Source organism: Pavona decussata, unplaced genomic scaffold (assembly GCF_977016875.1).
Source record: "Pavona decussata unplaced genomic scaffold, jaPavDecu1.1 SCAFFOLD_171, whole genome shotgun sequence".
NCBI classification, from domain to species: Eukaryota; Metazoa; Cnidaria; class Anthozoa; order Scleractinia; family Agariciidae; genus Pavona; species Pavona decussata.
In genome coordinates, this window is record NW_028145582.1 from 17,262 (window position 1) to 37,100 (window position 19,839).

The 19,839-nt window shown below is 37.4% G+C and overlaps 2 protein-coding genes across 2 annotated transcripts in view; both read left to right on the forward strand.

Moving 5' to 3' along the window:
• The first annotated feature begins 2,723 nt into the window (after positions 1–2,723).
• On the forward strand, positions 2,724–8,276 carry LOC146463960 (brevican core protein-like). The gene is made up of 4 exons (XM_085083830.1): positions 2,724–2,959; positions 4,999–5,264; positions 5,990–6,104; positions 7,089–8,276. Exons 1-4 carry the CDS (start codon positions 2,890–2,892, stop codon positions 7,499–7,501), a joined length of 864 nt encoding a protein of 287 aa, XP_084939956.1. The 5' UTR covers positions 2,724–2,889; the 3' UTR covers positions 7,502–8,276.
• A 2,707-nt stretch (positions 8,277–10,983) lies between these two features.
• Positions 10,984–19,839, forward strand: part of LOC146463961 (uncharacterized) — a gene marked incomplete at its 3' end in the record, with an annotated part of 74,769 nt that continues 65,913 nt past the window's right edge. The window contains exon 1 of the mRNA XM_085083836.1: positions 10,984–11,093. Coding sequence (XP_084939962.1) covers positions 11,024–11,093 — 70 coding nt within the window. The remainder of the gene's footprint in view (positions 11,094–19,839) is intronic.

A 19,839-nucleotide genomic window follows, 5' to 3' on the forward strand; every position in this document is an offset into this window, starting at 1 on the left:
ACTTGCGCTGACTTACACCTGTGTGAGAGGTCTGAAAACCGGTTACTCGAGGCCATCATGCAGTTTCCTAAATTAAGAAACTTTGCTCCACATTGTCTCTCTTCACCGAGGCGTAAAAATGTACCGGCAACATACTGATGGGCGAAACTCTACAATCGACCACCACATCATCCAAGCGGAGTGTCTCTTTTATGCTATCGAAGTGGGCTTAAATTGCATCCGTATAGGACAGCTACAGACCTTTTGCTCTACTAATCTCATTTTAGCGAAGTTTTGTACGTAGAAACGAGGCTACTAGGGCTATCAATCATGAAAATAAAATAATAATTTTATCAGCTGTCATTAAATGAAAAACTCATTTGGCCTGTGAGTCTCGAGTCACTGGTTTCCGGAGCTTCTACACAGGTGTAAATCAACGCGCCTCCAGACTCTTCGTTAAAAGAGGCACTTTCAAAATTGTTAAGTAAACCTTCTAAAAGGGAGTGCTAGTGCCCTATTAAAACTATACAACCGCAGGACAGGTTATCACACATTCATTAACATACATCCCATTGGCTGAAGTATGACAAATGCCAATTTATTACTACCATTGTTTGCCAACTACATTTTGGCGGATGTTAGTTAATCTGCAGCGTGAACTTTACATTAGTTAACTGACCTAAAATTATTTTGTGCTTTTTTTCTTTTGAGAAGCAATCTACGATTATTAATTGGAACTGTTAACAAGGCGCGAGGCTTGTTTACTTAAAAAAAAAAAAAAGAAATGGGTTGCTTTATGTTCTTATCTCTCGTGTCGATGGCTTGCGTAATGTCAGTTCCAGTTCGATCAGAAGGTAAAAGCCATTTACTTCTGTTGAATAATATCGGGTTTTCTTTTCTATATCTATTACATAAAACCCCGTTCAGTTAACTGACCTAAAATTATAAGAACTTGTGTTAACAGGAGGCGTGGATCACTTAATGAATTGGGAGTTTATGTTGCACTCTCCAATTTACGCTCCCTTAATTTGGTATTTGTTGTTTTAAGAGCATTTTTCATTTTTTCTGTCTCTATGTAATATATCAAACACAAGAAAGAGTATTTTATCGCATTTCCAAACACTGAGAATTGGGTTGGATAAACGAGATAGGGCCGAGTTTTGTTAAACCAAGTTCTACTTGTATGGAAATCTGATGAAACATCTTTCTAGTGCCTAGAAATAACCATTAATAATTCTTGCAGAAATTCAAAGAAAATCGTTAGCCTTATTTTATTTTAGTTAAAATCAACGGTGGCTTTTTGTTTTCGTCTTCAGAAATCATTTTTGAGCTTGCAAATATAATGGCAACAGCAAAAGTTGTTACTTCCTGACTGCAGTACTTTTATTCAACAACGACATGTTATTACGTAACAGAATCAGCTACATCGAACGATTGAAAGCGTCACAAGGTAAATCTTCCTGTCAAGCTAATCGAACAGAGGAAGCAAGAGTAATATTTAAGAAGTAAAATGTTATTTCATTTTGGTAATAAAAAACTTGAAAAGCATGAAGTTTCTTGCCCTGCGCATAACCATCAGCAGAGATGGTACTGACGAGCATACTAAGCGATAATTGCTCACTTCATAGCCTGGGGAAAGTAAACAGACCTTGTTTTGCGGTGCTGTCTGTTTTCTCGGCTTACTCACTTAATACATACAAAGTGAATAGGGTAAGGGAGAGGCAATGTAGCACTTGCCTTTGTTTTCTGTTAAATTAAGACAGACCGATTATAATAATGCCGCTGCTTGGTCTTGAGTGATGTGTCATTTCAGAATTATTTTGTTTGTAAATTCCATCTCCAACCTAAACGTTCGATTGCTGATTTGATTTTTTTTCACTTTTTGATGTAATTGCTCTTTTAAATTTGTTCACTCGTACATAAAAAAATAATTACGAGAGGGTTTGTATATTTGCGTTATTCACCAAACGTGAGGTCAAGATGGCTGGATATTGGCAAAGTTTTTTTTTTTTTTTTTTTTTTTTTTTTGCCGGAGTTTCCATGGACCAAGACAAAGCCGGCTGTGGTGTGAGATTTATTGTCAGTGAATTTTTTGATTAGCATGTAATCATGGAAAACTGGGAATCCTAATTATCTTAAGGATCTAGCTTTATAATGGCTTAAAGGGAGTATACAATTAGCGACTACAGAAAATTTAGATTTTGCAAGTGCGGGAAGATTTTAATAGCATCCGGCAAACTCGCCATTTTCAGCTGATCGCACGGTGACGTGAGTAATGAACATTTTTACACAGTTTTCGGCCTTCAATCGATAGTTCTTGAATGAAACGTTACATTTTAAAAATATATGCAAACATGAGCGGAAAAATATAGCAGGTAAATCTGAAAACTGGGCGAAACTTTGATAATATTTTATTGTTTACAACAACCAAGGCGCGGCCAAAAGAAAAACGTGAGCTTCATCGGCGAACTTGAGAGAAACACTTTGCTGATCTGCTCTAAACACTTAACGCAACTTTCACTAGGTTATGATTTAAATGCAGTCATTACAACGGGTAATCCCGAGCCTGCAAGATGGAGCTACCTCGCTCGGGTGTAGCTAATCACAGCGAGGGATTTGACTCATCTTGCCTGCTAGCAAATTCAATAAATCATCCTCTGACGTGATGTATATACACTTCACTCCTTCAAAGGTGACAACTCCAAATTTTGTTAACATACAGCTGCAGGTAGCTACTAAAGCAATTAACATCACGTCATTAGCAAATGTTGGTGTGCCAGTTTGCGGTATCTACAAGGCATAAGATCCTTAAGTCAGTTCACCTGACGCTTATTTCATTTGTCTTTAAGAGATCATCAAGGTCGAATTGAACCCTTTCTCGGATCTGAGGATTTTTTCTTCAGAGGAAGGATGGATTATTTCCTCTTCATTTCTCTCGTGTCGATGACTTGTGTAATGTATAGGCCAGCTCGCTCAGAAGGTAAGATCATTTCTTTGTGTTTGAATTCTTCATAAGCTATTTCCTTTCCCAAGAGTTAACCGACCCAACTAAAAAGAAATCGGATTATAACAACGTGTTCGAATACCTCATGGAGCGATAGCGGGCTGTTGCAGATTTCTTAGTAAGTCAGTAACGCTATCTGATGGAAGCTTGTTTGAAAATATTCTTTCTAACTTCTCAATTAATTTTCTCTTGGCTTTCCTAAATATTTCACCCAGTGAGTAGAGATCTCAACACATTTCATTATAGAACTAGTATTGTCGCTTGCATGAAGATGATGGTGGATTCGAAGTTCTCGTCGAATGTCGTAATTATATAAATAACCATATATTTCAACCTTTTTTTTGTTTCGAATATGTATTAACTGATACTACAAAATCAGCTTATTTTTGAATTCAGCGATTTTCAGAAAAGCTGTTAAAATCATTAGAAAAAAAAAATGGAGTAAATTGTGTCAGAAAGAGGAGACTCCTTAGTTAGAGCTTATTTAGGAAAAAAAAAATCTTAACACTCGGGTTTTCACTTGTCAGTTTTTGAGCCTTAATAGTTCGGGTAGATTTAACGAATAACAAGCAAAAATACCTAGTCGCTTAAGATAACTTTGCATTGAATATTTTTTATAGTATTTTATTTATTTATATATTCATTTTTGTGAGTTTGTTTTCAAGTTTTTCTTGTGCGCGCTCTAGCGGGAGTGGGCTTCGATTGATTTGCGTTTATTTTGGACACTAAAATGTTTTGCCTTACGACAAAAATACTCCATTTAGTGATGTGCACAATCAAGTTGAACGATAACATTGTGAATATAAGTGAGGCTGATGATAATTGGAACGGCTCAAATGATATAACGAATTCAAGTGAAAATGGTACCAGTTGATAGTGGAAAACTTTATTGAGAGCACATGAGAGTTAATGGCCAAAGAAGAATCAAACTTTGGACTCCTTTGCATCTGCAGTGGATTTGCACAAAATATATATCACAATAGCCATTAAAAATATCCCATAATTAAATTTTATTGTGTAAAAGGAAGCAAAACATGAGGGAAAGCCATATATTTTTTTACCATCGGGGAAACTTGACAGGTACCGCTCTGACGTGCAAATATTGTTTTCAAATGAAAAAAGGTCGACTAATATATTTATTTGCATTGCAAAACTTCTGTACTTCAAATTTAACAGGTGGTTTCAAAACTTGCCTAAATGAAATTTGTTTAAAGCCACCTGTTACAGCCGCAAATAAACAAAATGTGACATTTCAGTAACTTTATACGAAACGTACATTAAGTCAAAACCCGGATGTGAGTACATCATTATGTTGCTTTGGTCCTTGTATTATGGATGGTTTTCAGTATACTATTATACGTCATAGTTTTGAAATGCAGTCCAAAAGTTGTTCCTAGTTCTGGCCTTGTTATATATATATTTTTTTGGTTTTGGGAAAAGCCACCTAATTAACGAGGCGCAAATACAGCCACCAAATACAGCTACCCAAATATTCAAAAGTGATCAAAAAGTACATTAAAGGGAACCAGGGCTCGTGCTGGCGAAAGTTCCAATTCTTCTCAAAACAAGGGAGAGAAGGAGACAGAGGGGGATTGAGGGTGTTGAACGGTCTCCTGGGTATCCTCCTCTAGATCCACAAGTTTTTCTCTTCAACCTTCTAACAAACTCAGAGTCAACAATAGAAAAAATGTGTAAAAATGTATTTTTTGCTTGCTGACGTAACATAGACGGAAGGAATCTAGCTTTCCTTGGACAGGAACTTGCCAACGAGTGGATTTTAAAAGTTTGGCTTTTTTCGATTGAGTGAGTTCAGATTAAAGTCTGCCTCACTCAAAAGCACATTTCTTATAGTGCCGGATTGAATATCAGATCTCAACAATTAAATATCTCACTAGTGAAGGAAGAAAACACTCGTTCAAATTTCAAATATCATGCTCCAAACCATCCAAACCCTGTCCGCACTGAAAAAAAAAAAATGTGTTTACGATCATTTTCCTTCTTCGTTCTTTTTTCAGAAGTATTTCGTTTCATGGAGTTCCCTGCTCCCTTCTTCTTTGCTCGCAAACGTCTCATAAATCACACCATAAAAATCATCAGTGTCCTGGACAAAGATCTGTGTGAGCTGATGTGTTACCAGGAGCCCAACTGCGTCAGCTTTAACTTTAGAAAGAATCCAGAAAATGGAGGAGTAAAACACAGATGTGAGTTGAATAATTCCACTCATTTGGAGCACGACAGGGAGTTCAAGGATGATCCATCTTACTTCTACCGAGGAGCAAAGGTGAGGGTAACAAAAACTTTTACTATAAAAACCAAACTTCTTTTAACATAAGATCTAATGAAAAAGTTAACGATCCTCTCAGTTATATACGCAACTTCATTCGGAGTTGGGAAAAAAAAAAAGCCTGGAAAATACATGTATCAGGCTTGAACGGGATTCAAACCATTATCCCTGCGATACCGGTGAAGTGTTCTACCAATTGAGAATTTTGTGAATGTATGAATTTCAAATACTGACTTTTAACAGATGATTTAGGTAAACATTGGTAAGCGAGTATTTGATTTATCAACAGAGTCGATAAGGTGATTTGGCCTTTGTAAAGAGATTCAGCGCTGACGTTTCGAGCGTTAGCCCTTTATCTAAACGAATCAAGTAATTGTGGGCTGTATATGCTTTATATAGTGAGCACCGGTCGGAGTATGGCAGCGTTGAAAACAAGAATAAATTAGTGGGATGCATAGCGTTCTTTGATTCCGTGGATATTGAGAGTAACGATTGGCGACTTTTTGTCTGACCATGATGTTGGGAACTGCCACAGGCTGCCGATGCGTTTGAAACAATGGTTTTTCAGGCTGAAGTGTCTAGCGGCTGGTTAAAACTTTACTTGCATCTTTGTCAGTTCTTCAAACGACTCGAACACGAGCATTTTGAAGAACTTCATGTTAATTCATTTGGCAAGTTAACAAACTAAATTATCTTTTTTTTTATTATTTCCCTTTTTGGAGAACGCATGTGGAAAGAAGTTATGCCAGAACAACGGGATTTGCCAGTCAGGTTTTACAGATAAAGGATATCGATGTGTTTGTCCCTCGGGATTTGAGGGTCATCATTGTGAAAAGGGTAAGCCGGCTATGTTTCACAGTCTTAAATCAGTGTAAAAAGGAAAAGTACTTTTACACTATCCAGAGAAACAAATGTTATTAAAATCAGAGTTAAACTTAGGAAGATTAAGAAACCCGATCGGGACAGTGACTCCTTAGTGAGATGCAATTTACGGAGCGTAAACTAATTACGGATCGTGAGTGATCTTCATGGTCCGAACGAACTGTACGGACTGTAAAGCCATTTACCCCTCTGAATCTGAAATACCCTTAGTTTCCTAATGAGATGCAGTTTACGAACCGCAAACACTTCTCTACGGACCGTTTATCAAGTTTTTCGGACCAAAAAAAATTTTTTACAAACTAAGAACTGATTGGACAAAGAAGTAAACCCTCCCTTTCTTAATCCAGTAACTACTCGTCTGTATACAATGTAACTATGATAGGCCTATCATCATGCCTATCATACATTTCCATAATTATTTTTAAGGTCTTTAACAAGTGTAACAAGTCCAAGAGTTAGGAGAAGACCTTGATCACAGATTTATTTTTTAAGTTGATTCATTTAAAACTACTTATATAACATGTCTCTAATGTATGAGAATTATATTTAGGAAAATATAAGAAAATGGAATTACAAAATGGAATATTCTGTTTTGTTTGTTTGTTTGTTTGCTTTTTTTTAAGGTTGTCCGGCAGGCTGGGCTGCTAGTAAACTATCATGTTATTACATTATTATTATATTACATTATGAGTACCGCATTCACCACAATGAGGGATGCCTGGCAAAAATGCCAAGGTATGAACGAGAGTTTGGAGAAGACCCTGCTCACAGATTGATTTTCTTAATGATTGTTTTTCATATTCTAAGAAGAGAAGATACTTTTTTTTTAATACATCGCAGCCTTGTGGCTGAATTGCGCATTTAAAAGTACTTATATCACAAAAGTACTTATACACAAAATGGAATATTCGATTTTGCTTGTTCGTTTGCATGTTTCAGGTTGTCCTGCAAGCTGGGCTGCTAGTAAAGTCTCATGTTATTTCATTGTGAATACCACATACACCACGATGGGGGATGCCTGGCAAAAATGCCAAGGTACGAACGCAAACCTCCCAATTATCAACTCAGCCGAGGAAAACACTTTTATTAGCAACTTGTTTAAGAGGCAGGGTACAGAGCGGGCATGGATCGGCCTCAGGCGAAATACCTCTGACTCAAAGTTCTACTGGCTTGATGGCACGCCAATAGAAGGAAACTATGACTCATGGAGATCTGAAGAACCAAACAACCATGAAAACAACGAGAATTGTGCCCTCATAGTCGCTGAGTCTGGTCACGGGGTGTGGAATGACATACCTTGCGAGGAATCTTGGGCTGCTACACTTTGTCAGAAGGATATGCAAGAGGACTAGTTTGCTTTAAGCCTGAATCGGCCTGAACAGGCTCGGACATTTGTAAAAGTTGTAAAGAGCTAGGCCAAGATTCACGAAATGTTGTTAGTAAAAGGAGTAACAGGCGTAACATCGTTGAAAGAATCAGCTAGCGTGACAGGAATTTTCTGGGGCATCTCTAGGTTCCTTGTGGGTGTTGTCTATTAGTACAGGGATATTTTTGCGCGTCTTAGAACTGCGCGGAGAAAGCGGAACTTAGTAAGTGCTTTTGGTATCCAAAAGGAAAATTGGGCGTAACCATACATTTTTAGAGATAATAACCCTCAATTTGGAAAAACACCATAAATTGCTTTGTATTTTACAGCTTTTTACAAAAGGTGTTGCTTAATTATCTCTAAAAAGTGCTTGGCTACCCCCAATTTTCTTATCAATTTCAAAAGCCCTTTCTCAGTTGTGCTTCCCTGCATAGTCATAAACAACAACAAAAAATCATTACTTCTTTATAGTAGGCACCGTCCTTAAATTGTTTTATTATTGTTATTATTATTATTATTCTCATTTCATTTTCTATTATCATAAACGAAGCAATTTGCTATTAAATTTGTGAGGAAGGAACTCACAACTTAATTGTATATAGTCTATAAGGAAGCTTTTATTTGGTGATCACAATACGAATTGTAGGACTTCTTGAATGAATAAAGGTAACTAGCTTTTTACTATACGGAAGTGACTAAGTTAATGGCAAGCAAAATTTATGACAGTTTGCTGGCGTTTGGAGCTTCAAAGCGATTAACAATTAGCGCGAAAATAAAACTTTCTGGTTCACAGAAGTCTTATTAACTTTGCGATGAAAACAAAGGGCGCTGTTCTCCTTTACATTTACGATAAATTTTCGGATCATAAAGTAAAGCGGCCTGTGGGACGGACTTCTGAAGTGCTATGTCTGAAGACATAAAAAACAGTGCTATTTAAAAAGTCAGATCCGGTGATACCATGACCGGCTGCGCGATCGTTGGTATTCACCGTCCGAACGTTTGAGTTCCTAAAGATCCCGAGAAGTAGTGACAGTCTGCTACTTCGATTTTAAGCTTTTGTAATTTGTGAAATTTGGTTGTAGAGTTTATTTTGCTTGTTGTAGATATATTCACCGCTTTCTGCGCTGTCACCTCGCTTCTTCTTCTTTCAAGGAACGATAGCCAAGCATAACAGTATCTTTTTGATGGCAGGAAGGAGCAGGTCAAATTCAGTGGAAAGAGTAACCCTGAAAGTTCCTTCTTTGGATCCGTGTGTTTTTCAAGCGGTAGGAAGCTTCATTAAAGGGGAAGTATCATGGGGTTTTTGATATCTTTTGTTAAAAATGATGAAATAAGACCTTCAATCACCTGCCAAATAATTCTAGAATGACGAGAGGAACGAAATCAACTCAATTCTTGAAAGAAACAACTTGTGATCTGTTCTAGCACATTTTGGAAACAAAAATGCGAGAACTTGAAAAACATTAGCCTAATATTTTTCAAGTTTCAATCCAAACCGGCCTACCCTGTCTCTGGCCAGAGGCACTAATCAACAGTTTTATTGCACTGGGGTGATAATTTTTAAAAAAACTTGACAATTATTTTGTTGATTCTGCTGACAGTCAAACATTTTTGGGTTTTGAAATGACAGCAAATTTGCATGATACTTCCCCTTTAATTGATGCCTACTTTGGTCATGAATGAAACTTTTATTTTCTCTTAATTACATGTATATAACAACCAACTTTTCTCGTTGGGTCTGTTTTGTACGCTAAGAAATAAACTGTTCGTAGTTCCCTATTGTTCTGTGGGATTTTCGAGACTCGAATGCTTCAATCGAACTCCCGCGGCCATCTTGGTTGGAATCGAAGGCGAACGCAACCTGGGGTGAGTTTCTGAACTACCGAGGGGGTCTAAACTGCTGAGAAAACGTGAGACGGGGTGCGGCGGGAAAAACCTCACTAGGGTTCCCCTCTGTAGTCTAGGCACTCTCCCCAGGTTGCGTTCGATGTTACAAATGAAAATGGCGGGAGCTCGATCGAAGCGTATGAGTCCCGAAAATTACACGAAAAATAGGAGGCCTGTGAACAACGTGGCTAAGAAACAGGATTTTTTGGTTTGTTTTTTTTGCTTACAGCTGAGTGGTTTTACTCTGAGCCGGGATTTGGTAGCTCTTGCTTCGTGACTGTTTGTATCTTGTCTTTTTTTTTTGTCGTTGTCGTTTTTCGATTTAAAGCGTTTCTTGAGAGTTATAAAACAATTTGCTTTGGTTGAGACAATGAATTGAATATCAATAAATCACTGGCAATTGGATAAACAAGCTTTTGTGTTGGAAACTATTATTTCATATACAAATAATATTGCTTTTATTTCGATACCACGGAATGACTATCGTAGTACTGGGAATTATAGCACACGAATAGTCAATATAAACACATTTATAAGGCCAGGAGGATAAACCGCTGTTGACAAAAAAAGAAAGGTCTGTAAATTTAATCTTTAGCGTCTTGTTAGGGTCCGTTTAAGGGGGCAATTCACCTAAACGCCATTTTTCTGCCACTTGACATGGCTTTAATGGCAATTTCTCATTCACGTTTCAAACAATCTAAAAACCCTATCATTATCCCGTAAATCTGTGTTGTGGGGTATTTTGTGAATTTTTGGGTGATTTTTGGATATATTTGGGAGGAATAGTTTTTTTTAGAAGGATTGGTTAAATTAAGAGTAATAAGAAAAATTGAAGATTTAGTAAAGTTTTAAAATTAGAGTTTGTATTTAATAATTAATAGACAGATACCAAGTTAGTCCACTAACAACCCGGGGTGCTCTTGCGTGGGTATCAACTGTCTGTTGGTGTTCCAAAAATCATTTTCTTTCTTCTATCCCTTCTTAAAACTTCTTTAAATTTCATTCAAATTTAGGTAAATTGCCCCCTTAAACGGTTTCAACATTTACTTCAATTGAACATGCATTCAACACTTTGTAGCACCAACTGTCGGGGGCGTTTGAACAGGTCGTTTAACATTGTTGAAAGCTTAAAAATGATCAAAGCGTGTTTAATCAAATTAAATGGGTTCAAACTTTCATTCAACAACCATACGACGCTTCCCGTTGTTCTCGAAAATGTTGAATGGCGTTGAAGCCGTTTGAACGCTCCGTTTAACATTTATCCAACATATGCCCAACATCCGTTCAACTTTTGTTGAACGAATGTTGGTTAAATGTTGAACCCGTCTAAAGAGGCCCTTACACTTTCGCTGCCGTCGGCAAATGCAAACTTTGTTAACAAACGGGTTGCGAAAAACAATTAACATCACGTCATTAGCAAATGTTGGTGTGTCAGCTTGCGGTATCTGTATGACATAACATCCTTACAGCAGTTCACCTGACGCTTATGTCATTTGTCTTGAAGACAGTTAAGTTTTATCCGAATCCTTTTTTCACATCGGAGCATTTTTTACTTGAAGAGACAGTTCATATCGATTTGCACCCTCTCTCATTTCTGAGGATTTCTTACTTCCCAGGAAGGATGGATTATTTTCTCTTCTTCTCTCTCGTGGCGATGACTTGTGTAATGTCTGGACAAGCTCGCTCAGAAGGTAAGATTATTTCTTTGTTTTTGAATTCTTTATAAGCTGTTTCCTATCCAAACAGCTAACCGACCCAATTTAAAATGAAGAAATCAGATTCAATGCCTGTTCCATTTTCCTGTTTTTTTTTCCCGTGGTTTGCACGCATCTTAATGCTACTCTTACATCTGAATCGTCCCCCGGTCGATGCCTTTCCCTGAAACAGTCTATGCCACTGAGTGTGGTTGATGCCATTACTTTGGACCAAATTGCGTGAAAATCGCGTGATTTTTACTCAAATTGCGTTATGGGTAATCACGCTTTATTTCACAAGGAACTCTGGGATTGGTTGCTCAAAATGGCGGACGAAGAAGAAGACCCCTTGCGAAACCTGATGAAATCGGCAATAGAAGAAGTTAATAATCGCTTTAAGTCCGTTGAATCTTCGGAAATTGAAGAGGAAACGTTTCGTGACACTCTTCCAGAAGGCTACACTTATAACATAGAGGAACTTTCTGCATTCATTGAAACCAGCGCTGAAACTTGAACGATGCTTCAAGTGCCATACTTACAGCAACTGCCTTTAGAAACGAGTTCCAGCCCGTTGGTTTTTTTAATAGATCTTAACTTGTCGGGTTTTGCATTGAGGATAGGCGGATTATTGTTTAGATTGGATGCAACGCTTTCAATAGAAACTTCTTCAACTTGCTCTACTCGGTCCGCCATTTTTGTGAGCTCTCAGAATTACCCCATGTACATCAAACAAAGGACTTCGTGTTTTCGTGATTTCCGAGAACGCAACGCTGTTTTTTATATGGTCAGCGGTGCGGGTAAGATGGCTGCTAGACACGTTTATCCCGCTCTGTAATGTCTTAGCCGGGAAAGCCTACATGGGTTCTTCTTACTAATCCAGAGGACCTTTGGCAGCATTTTGAAGTTTACGAGACTTATTTATGAAAGCTTAACCGTGTGTCTGAATGTCGAAAAGAGCAGAACGCTCATCAAGCTCAAGTTCGAACTCTCAACCTACACCGAAGCGAAATCGCGGTGAGGTGGACAACGAAGTCGATACAGATTCACCTCTGTCCTTAAAAGTCATCTTAGAAAAACTTAGCGCGATAGAAAGCAGAATGGAGGATAATTTTAACAATCTGCACACTGTAGTATCAACCCTAAGATGCGAACTCATGCAGGAAATGGAAGGTGTCAAATGTACAATCAAAGAGATCGAAAAATCCCTCGAGAATGCGTGGGCCACGATCGAAGATGTCCAGGAAGACTTCAAGACTCACAAAGACTCAAAAAGGACACATCAAGAAATGCTCGACCGCCAGCCACGGGAAATCAAGTTATTAAAAGAGGAGCTTGCTAAATCACAAGCTGAAACTGCGCTACTGAAAACGTCACAACAAAGAACACAAGAAAGTCTCGTTGCCCTAGAAGATTACACAAGGAGAGAAAACTTAAGGTTCATGAACATTCCCGAAGAGGCTGACGAAAATTGCTCTGATATAGTCTACAATATAATCGAAAATGAGCTAAAGATAGACCATAAGACATAAGATTTCATGCTGTGCATCGTGTCGGAAAACCACCGTCGCGAAACAGTGATAACAACAGTTCGCCGCGCCCTCGAGCCATCATTGCGAGGTTCGTCGTGAGGGAAGACAAAGACGCGGTTTTTGCCGTTAAAAACCGTCTAAAGCATTCCGGACACTACAAAGATGCTTATATCACGAAAGATTATGCAAGAGCGATCCAAGAAGAGAGAAAAATTTTGATTCAAGCCATGTATGTTGCAAAAGAACAAGGATGTGACGCTAAAGTTATCAACCGAACCTTCTACATCAACAAAGAAGCTTTCAATGTTACCAACATTCCTCACGATTTTCGTCCCACCCCCCCTTAATTTCCATCAACAGTAATTCATGGTTGCTTCTGCCCAGATTTTAACCTGGCACGCGCTTTGTCTATTCCCGGACACCGATCAAGGTTTCATTGTAGTTTGATATGTTTGTGAGGCTTGGTCTGTATGTAAGTTGCTGTGTTATTTATGTTCATGTTTGTTTTGTACTTTATAATACGATAAGGTTCTTGCTACTCGTGCTTTCATCGTTTCCCTATTTATGCGATTGCTTAATTGAATCTTAATTTACCGAAAAAACTGCTCGCAAAAAATTACCTTTGGAAGCTTTGCGTTCTCCGTCACCCGCGCCTGTTGCTCGCACCTTCAGAAAAAATCGTTGATTTTAATTCCCATGATTTAAAATGCCTGTCGTTAAATGTCAGAGGTCTAAACAAGTCTCTTAAACGTCGTTTGCTTTTTCGGTGGTTACATAAACAAAAACAAGATTTCATATTCCTGCAGAAGTGCTACAGCACTAATTTATGCACATCCACATGGGAATCAAAATGAATGGGGAGGAAAGGTGTTTTTCAGCCACGGGACAAGCCATAGAAAAGGTGTGATGATTCTAATTAACCCCTCTTTAGATCTTAAGGTAGAAAAGTGGATTTCTGACCAAAAAGGGAGGTTTATTATCTTGAAATTACTAAAAGACAACACTCCGCTTGTTCTTGTCAATGTTTACGCGCCAAATGACGCTAATCAACAGGTAAATTTCTTCACAAAGCTAAACCACCAATTACAGGAGTTTGCCCTAGAGAGTATAATAATTGGTGGCGATTTTAACTGTCCACTCTCCCAGAAAGATAAGACCGGTGGAAACCTTGCCACGAGAAAAGTTTCTGTTATAAAACAAATTGAAAACCTTTGTGATTCGTACAACTTGTGCGACATTTGGCGAAGTACAAATCCTAACCTATCTCGTTTCACTTGGAGAAATAAATCCTTAAAAGTACAAAGCCGCTTAGATTACTCTTAATTTCCAAAGAGTTTTGCGCTTTGACAAAGAAGTGTGAAGTTCTATGAGCTCCCGAAAGCGATCATTCAGCTGTATCTATTCACCTGCAATCAGAAGCGTCAGCTCAGAAGAAAGGTCCCAGTTTTTGGAAATTTAATTCTTCACTGCTCACAGACGAGACTTACATCGCAGCTTTACGAGAAAATCTTCAACGTTTTAAAGCGAAGTATGTTGATTTACCCGATTTAGGCTTAAAGTGGGATTTAATTAAAATGGAAATGAGATGATTTACGGTACAATACTCGAAGGGGAAAGCGAAAATGTTAAGGGACAAAGAAATTTCTCTGCAGAAAAAGGTAAACTTGCTACAAAGACAAGCTGAGGAAAACCCACACAACAAAAACATCATACATGAATTGCAAGTAGAAAATTCTCGTCTGAAAAAAATTATGACATATAGGACAAAAGGTGCGATCCTCAGAAGTAAAGTGAGATGGCACGAGGATGGTGAGCGCAATACAAAATACTTCTATTCCCTCGAAAAACGAAATTACACCTGTATAAGGCAATAACAAGATTAAAAATTGCTGAAAACGTGTACACAGAAGATCAATTCAACATTCTAGATAAAGAAAAATGCTTCTATGAATCTCTTTACAAAACCAAGAACATAGACACTGAAAAGTTAAAAAAATTCCCCTTTCTTTAATCTAGAAAACATTACTCCTTTAAACGAAGATGAAAGGCTATCCTGTGAAGGTCAAATAACCTCTGATGAATGCTATAACGCTCTTAAGGATTTTAAAGTCGGAAAAACTCTCGGTGCTGTCGGATTTCCTGCTGAATTTTATCGCTTCTTCTGGCCTGAAATCAATAAAGAAATGACGGAAGGTTTTAATTTTGCGTTCCAATCTCGAAAGCTGTCTATATCCCAAAAGAGAGGTATTATCTCACTTATCCCCAAAAAATTTAAAGACAAAACTATGTTAGAGAACTTGCGGCCCATATCACTCTTAAATGTTGATTACAAAATCGTCACTAAAGCCATCGCTAAAAGACTTGAAAAGGTTCTTCCAAGCATTATAAACCCCGATCAAACTGGTGACGTGAAGGGCCGTTACATTGGCGAAAATGTTCGGCTAATACAAGACATAATAGAGCATACAAAATTGACAGGATAAAAAGGGATCGCTATATTTCTAGATTTTAAAAAAGCTTTTGACTTGATTGAATGGCCTTACCTCAAAGCCGCCATTGACGTTTTCAATTTTGGACCTGATATCCTAAACTGGATCAACATTTTTTACAATGACGTGTCTAGCTGTGTATTAAACAACGGCCACGCTTCCACGTTCTTTCCTCTTCAACGCGGTGTACGACAAGGATGTCCTTTATCAGGAGTCCTTTTTGTTCTAGGAATCGAACGTTTTGGAAGAGCTTTAAAAAACAATCCGTCCATCAAAGGAATTCTGGTAAACAATCATGAAATAAAAGTAACACAATATGCTGATGATACCACTGTTTTTGTCCGTGATTGAGATTCTGTCGTTCAACTGTTAAACCTCCTTAAAAATTTTAGCCTCCTTTCTGGATTGGAAATAAACACCACTAAAACTAAGCAATGTGGCTTGGGCAATGGAAAAATAACGAAGACACGCCCTTTGGTTTTAAATGGCCAAAGAAGCCAATACTCTCTCTCGGAATCTTTTTCTCGCACAATCGTACACTTCCGGAAGAGCTAAATTTTGGTGCTAAAGTACGAGAATTGGAACAAACTTTAAACACCTGGAAAAGAAGAAAACTAACGCTCTATGGAAAAATTAACATAGTTAAAACACAAGGCCTGTCAAAACTGATATATAACGCTTCTGTTTTAAATGTCCCCAAGCAGTACGTAGAACAAATAAAAAAGATTACTTTTAATTTCATCTGGGACGGCAAGCCCGCGAAAATTAAAAGAAGCACAATCATAGGAGAAAGAAGGAAAGGCGGGTTAAAAATGTGCGACTTCGCAATCATGGAGAAAGCTTTGAAAATTGCGTGGATTAAAAGAATCCAAAAGGAGGTACCCTCTTCTTGGAAAATTATTCCTGATGTTATGGTCCAACAACACGGTAACCTCTATTTCTTAACCAGATGCAATTACGATCCTAAGATGCTCTCGCTGGAAAACCTTTTCCCGTTCTACCGTTCAATTCTGTTGTATTGGCATGACTTCAAAAAGTCGAAGAAAAATGAGGTAGACTTAAAAAATGAAATTCTTTGGAACAATCGCAATATTTTAATTGATAAGAAACCAGTTTTCTACAAAAGATGGTTTTCCCACAACATCGTCTACGTATGTGATTTATTTAACAGACACGGAAATCTCTGCAGCTACTCTGAGTTTAAGACTTCGTATAACCTACAGGTGCCCTTTACAACATTTTATGGTTTGTTAGATGCCATTCCATCTTTGTGGAAAAAAAACAGTAACTCCGCAGAATCATACCAACGCTGAAGAAAACTCCGTGACAAAATTGTCCACTAGCTCTATCTACTCGTCAATCTTAATAGATACATTTGAACCACCAACCTCCCAGAATAGAATTTTGAGACATGGCTTTACCGAAAAAACACTTGACAAAGTATACCAGTTACCGTTTAAAATTACAAAAGAGGTCAAACTAGTGATGTTTCAGTATAAAATTATACATAACATACTACCCACCCAATTTAGCTTACACCGCGATGGAATAGCCGAAAGCGACATCTGTCCTATGTGCAAAAATCAGAGACAAACCTTATACCACTTGTTCGTCCTTTGCACCGAAGTGCACTCCTTCTGGAATACATTCCAAGACTGGTGGCTACAAAAGACCAATGTTAAGCTTTCTTTAAATCAAAGTAATATAATTTACGGCTTTTTCGAAAAATCTTCATATTGGCAGGCATTAAACTACTCAATACTCATAGCAAAATACCACATCTTCTGTACAAGCAAAGGCGGGGGTGAACCTAGAATTTCAGAGCTTCCTTTTGCGACTTTCCGATAAAATTCAGACTCTACAATAGATTGCTGTCGCTAATAAGTGTTTGTCAAATTTTAGACTTAGATGGGCAGTTCTTCTTCCTTAAAAATTGCTTTAAATAAATATATATATATATATATATATATATATATATTTTTTTTTTTTTTTCTTTTAATTTAGTAAGAATCTTTAGCAGTTGCTTTCTAGCTTGATCATTTTGTACGGAATCACTGTAAAATTTGTAAAAATTGTATTTGATGTAAAGTAATGTTAGTAAAAATAAGAAAAAGTGTTCACTAAAAGACATAGCGTTATTCCTCTAACTAGTGTGAACATTGTAAGCACTTTCAGTTTTGTAAGTATTGTAAGTATTGTTAACAATGTAGATATAGTCATTGTGGTTAGTACTCTGTGTATTGTAAGTAATGTTAATAGTGCTCAGTTTTGTAAATCTCGTGTCATGTATGCAATTAAAAATTGTTAAAAAAAATGCCCATACCCAATGGCATTAACTGTTTCAGGGAAAGGCATCGACCAATATAAATTGCATATAACATTTTGAAAACGTTTTAAAAAATAATAACTCAGTCAATATTCTCCTACTAAAATAAATTTTAATACTTTAACGCTAGCTTATGGCCCGTAATATTCAAGCGTTTTAAAAAACTTGTGCGTTTTTGTACAGTCCAAACTCATGTGAAGAGAGCCGCGCAAATGCATTGAATGTACATGGTTCCAAATCAAATTGTTCAAAATATAATTTCTCTGCGAATATTGGTGGTATCGAAACGTTTAAAGGATCTGTGTAAAGCTTGAAATATGTAACATAAAGAATAATTATCGATTTTTTTCCTGGAATAAAGCATTTTCGTTTACAAATGATTTGTAAACTTTGTAAACGGCCGTCGAATTACACGTCATGATAATTGATTTTTTTTAAAGAACATTTAAGCTAGCGCCCCGGGGAAAATGTTTGGAAATTCAAAACTGTGTCAATTCTGCTTCTATAGTAATAATTATAGTCTCTAGAGGAACGTTAAGCAAAGTAGAATGCAGAAAAAATACTCTTTGGTGTTTGGTAGAATTATTTCAGAGCTTTGAAACTCGTGCGGTTAACAAACATATGAGAGCCGTGCGGTGCGAATGGAAAAAACACGGCCACAAAACAAAATGTTCAAAAATTAATTTCTACACGAATATTTGTGGTATCGATCTGTGTAAAGCTTGAAACACGTATAATAAGGAAACATTCTCGATTGTTTCCTGGAAGAAAGCATTTCGGTTACTCTCTCTCTCTCTCTCTCTCTCTCTCTCTCTCTCTCTCTCTCTCTCTCTCTCTCTCTCTCTCTCTCTCTCTCTCTATCTCTCTCTCTCTCTCTCTCTGAAAGTCTGCCTTCCTTCCACGTTTCTCGACAAATCCAGCGAACACATATAAATATTGACTTTTTATGTTCTTTTCTTATGCATTTCTGTTCTTTCTCTAAACGTACAGTCTCTCGCTATGCAACTTCCCGCCGAACAAACACGGGCGCATTATCATTGTGGGATTGGGTACGGACGGACGATAGGACGGACAAAAGTGACGTCAAAACCTAACCATAATTTCTTGCATCCATGAGTAACCAAAATCTCTTAGCTATGGCGCTCCGCGCGCGCACCTTCAGCGCGACGGAGCTCCACTAAAATATCTCACCAGTGCAGCTATAGAGTGTTTTCATTTACGTGACTACCGGCCATATTGGTTTACTGAAACAAAAGAAAGTATTTGCATAAAAATAGTGTTCATTTCCCAGAGGTTTAGTTTGGGACACCAACATGGCCGCCATTTCTTTGTTTTGGGACACCAACATGGCCGCCGTGACGTCATGTGAAAACACTCTGTTTCAGATATTAGGCCTCAGACCATCAACTCCTATTTCGTATTAAAAAAGTTGAATTTATTATCGTCTTTTTCTTCTTCTTCTTCTTCTTCTTCTTCTTCTTCTTCTTCTTCTTCTTCTTAGAAGAAGTGCCTTTATTTACCATTTCGTTTTAAAATAAGCTGTTACATCAAAAGGCAGGAGATCCAGCAAGCCCGGTTGAGCTTTTTGAAAGAGCCCTGCTTAAATTTATTTAAATATATATGTAAATCAGTTAATAACAGAAGGAGGAATTCTTGTTTTACATTACTAATTGGAAAGCTATTTCTTGACTAACATATTACTTATTGTAAACAAAAACGATTATGAAAGATGATCTTGAACATACTCTTTAAGTTTGGTTTTGAATGTATTAAACGAACTTATGTTTCTAATTTCAATGGGAAGGCTGTTCCATGTAATTGCTCCCTTAAACTTTATAGAAAATTTGCCTTAATTTGTTCTAAATTCGATATGTACCTTTGACGAAGATCGCGTATTGTAGGAATGTATACTTTCATTAGTTTGAAAAAAGTTATCGAAGAATGCTGGTAATTTTTCATCGTTATACGAATACATGAAAACTGCCGTCAGGTACGTATTTAATTCAAAGATCTTCAGTATTTTCAATGACTTGAACAGTAGTCCAGATTTTTCTGTATAATTGGCGAAGGTTATAATCCTGATAATTTTTTTCTGTATCCTGAGGAAAGGCTTTAATCTAGTGGGATACCTGCTCGCCTAAATAATGTTTGTTGCAATATGTTAAATATGGGTAGATCATGGTGTTGTACAATGTTAGTAGTGATTTAAGAGGTAAGAAATGTCTTGTTTTGGCCATTACGCCTGTCATTTTTTTTCTTCCTATTCTCACAGAAGAATTTCGCTCCATGGAGTTCCCTGCTCGCTTCTTCTTTGTTGACGAACGTTTGATGAATCACACAATAAAAATCATCGGTGTCCTAAACATGGATCTCTGTGAGCTGATGTGTTACCAGGAGCC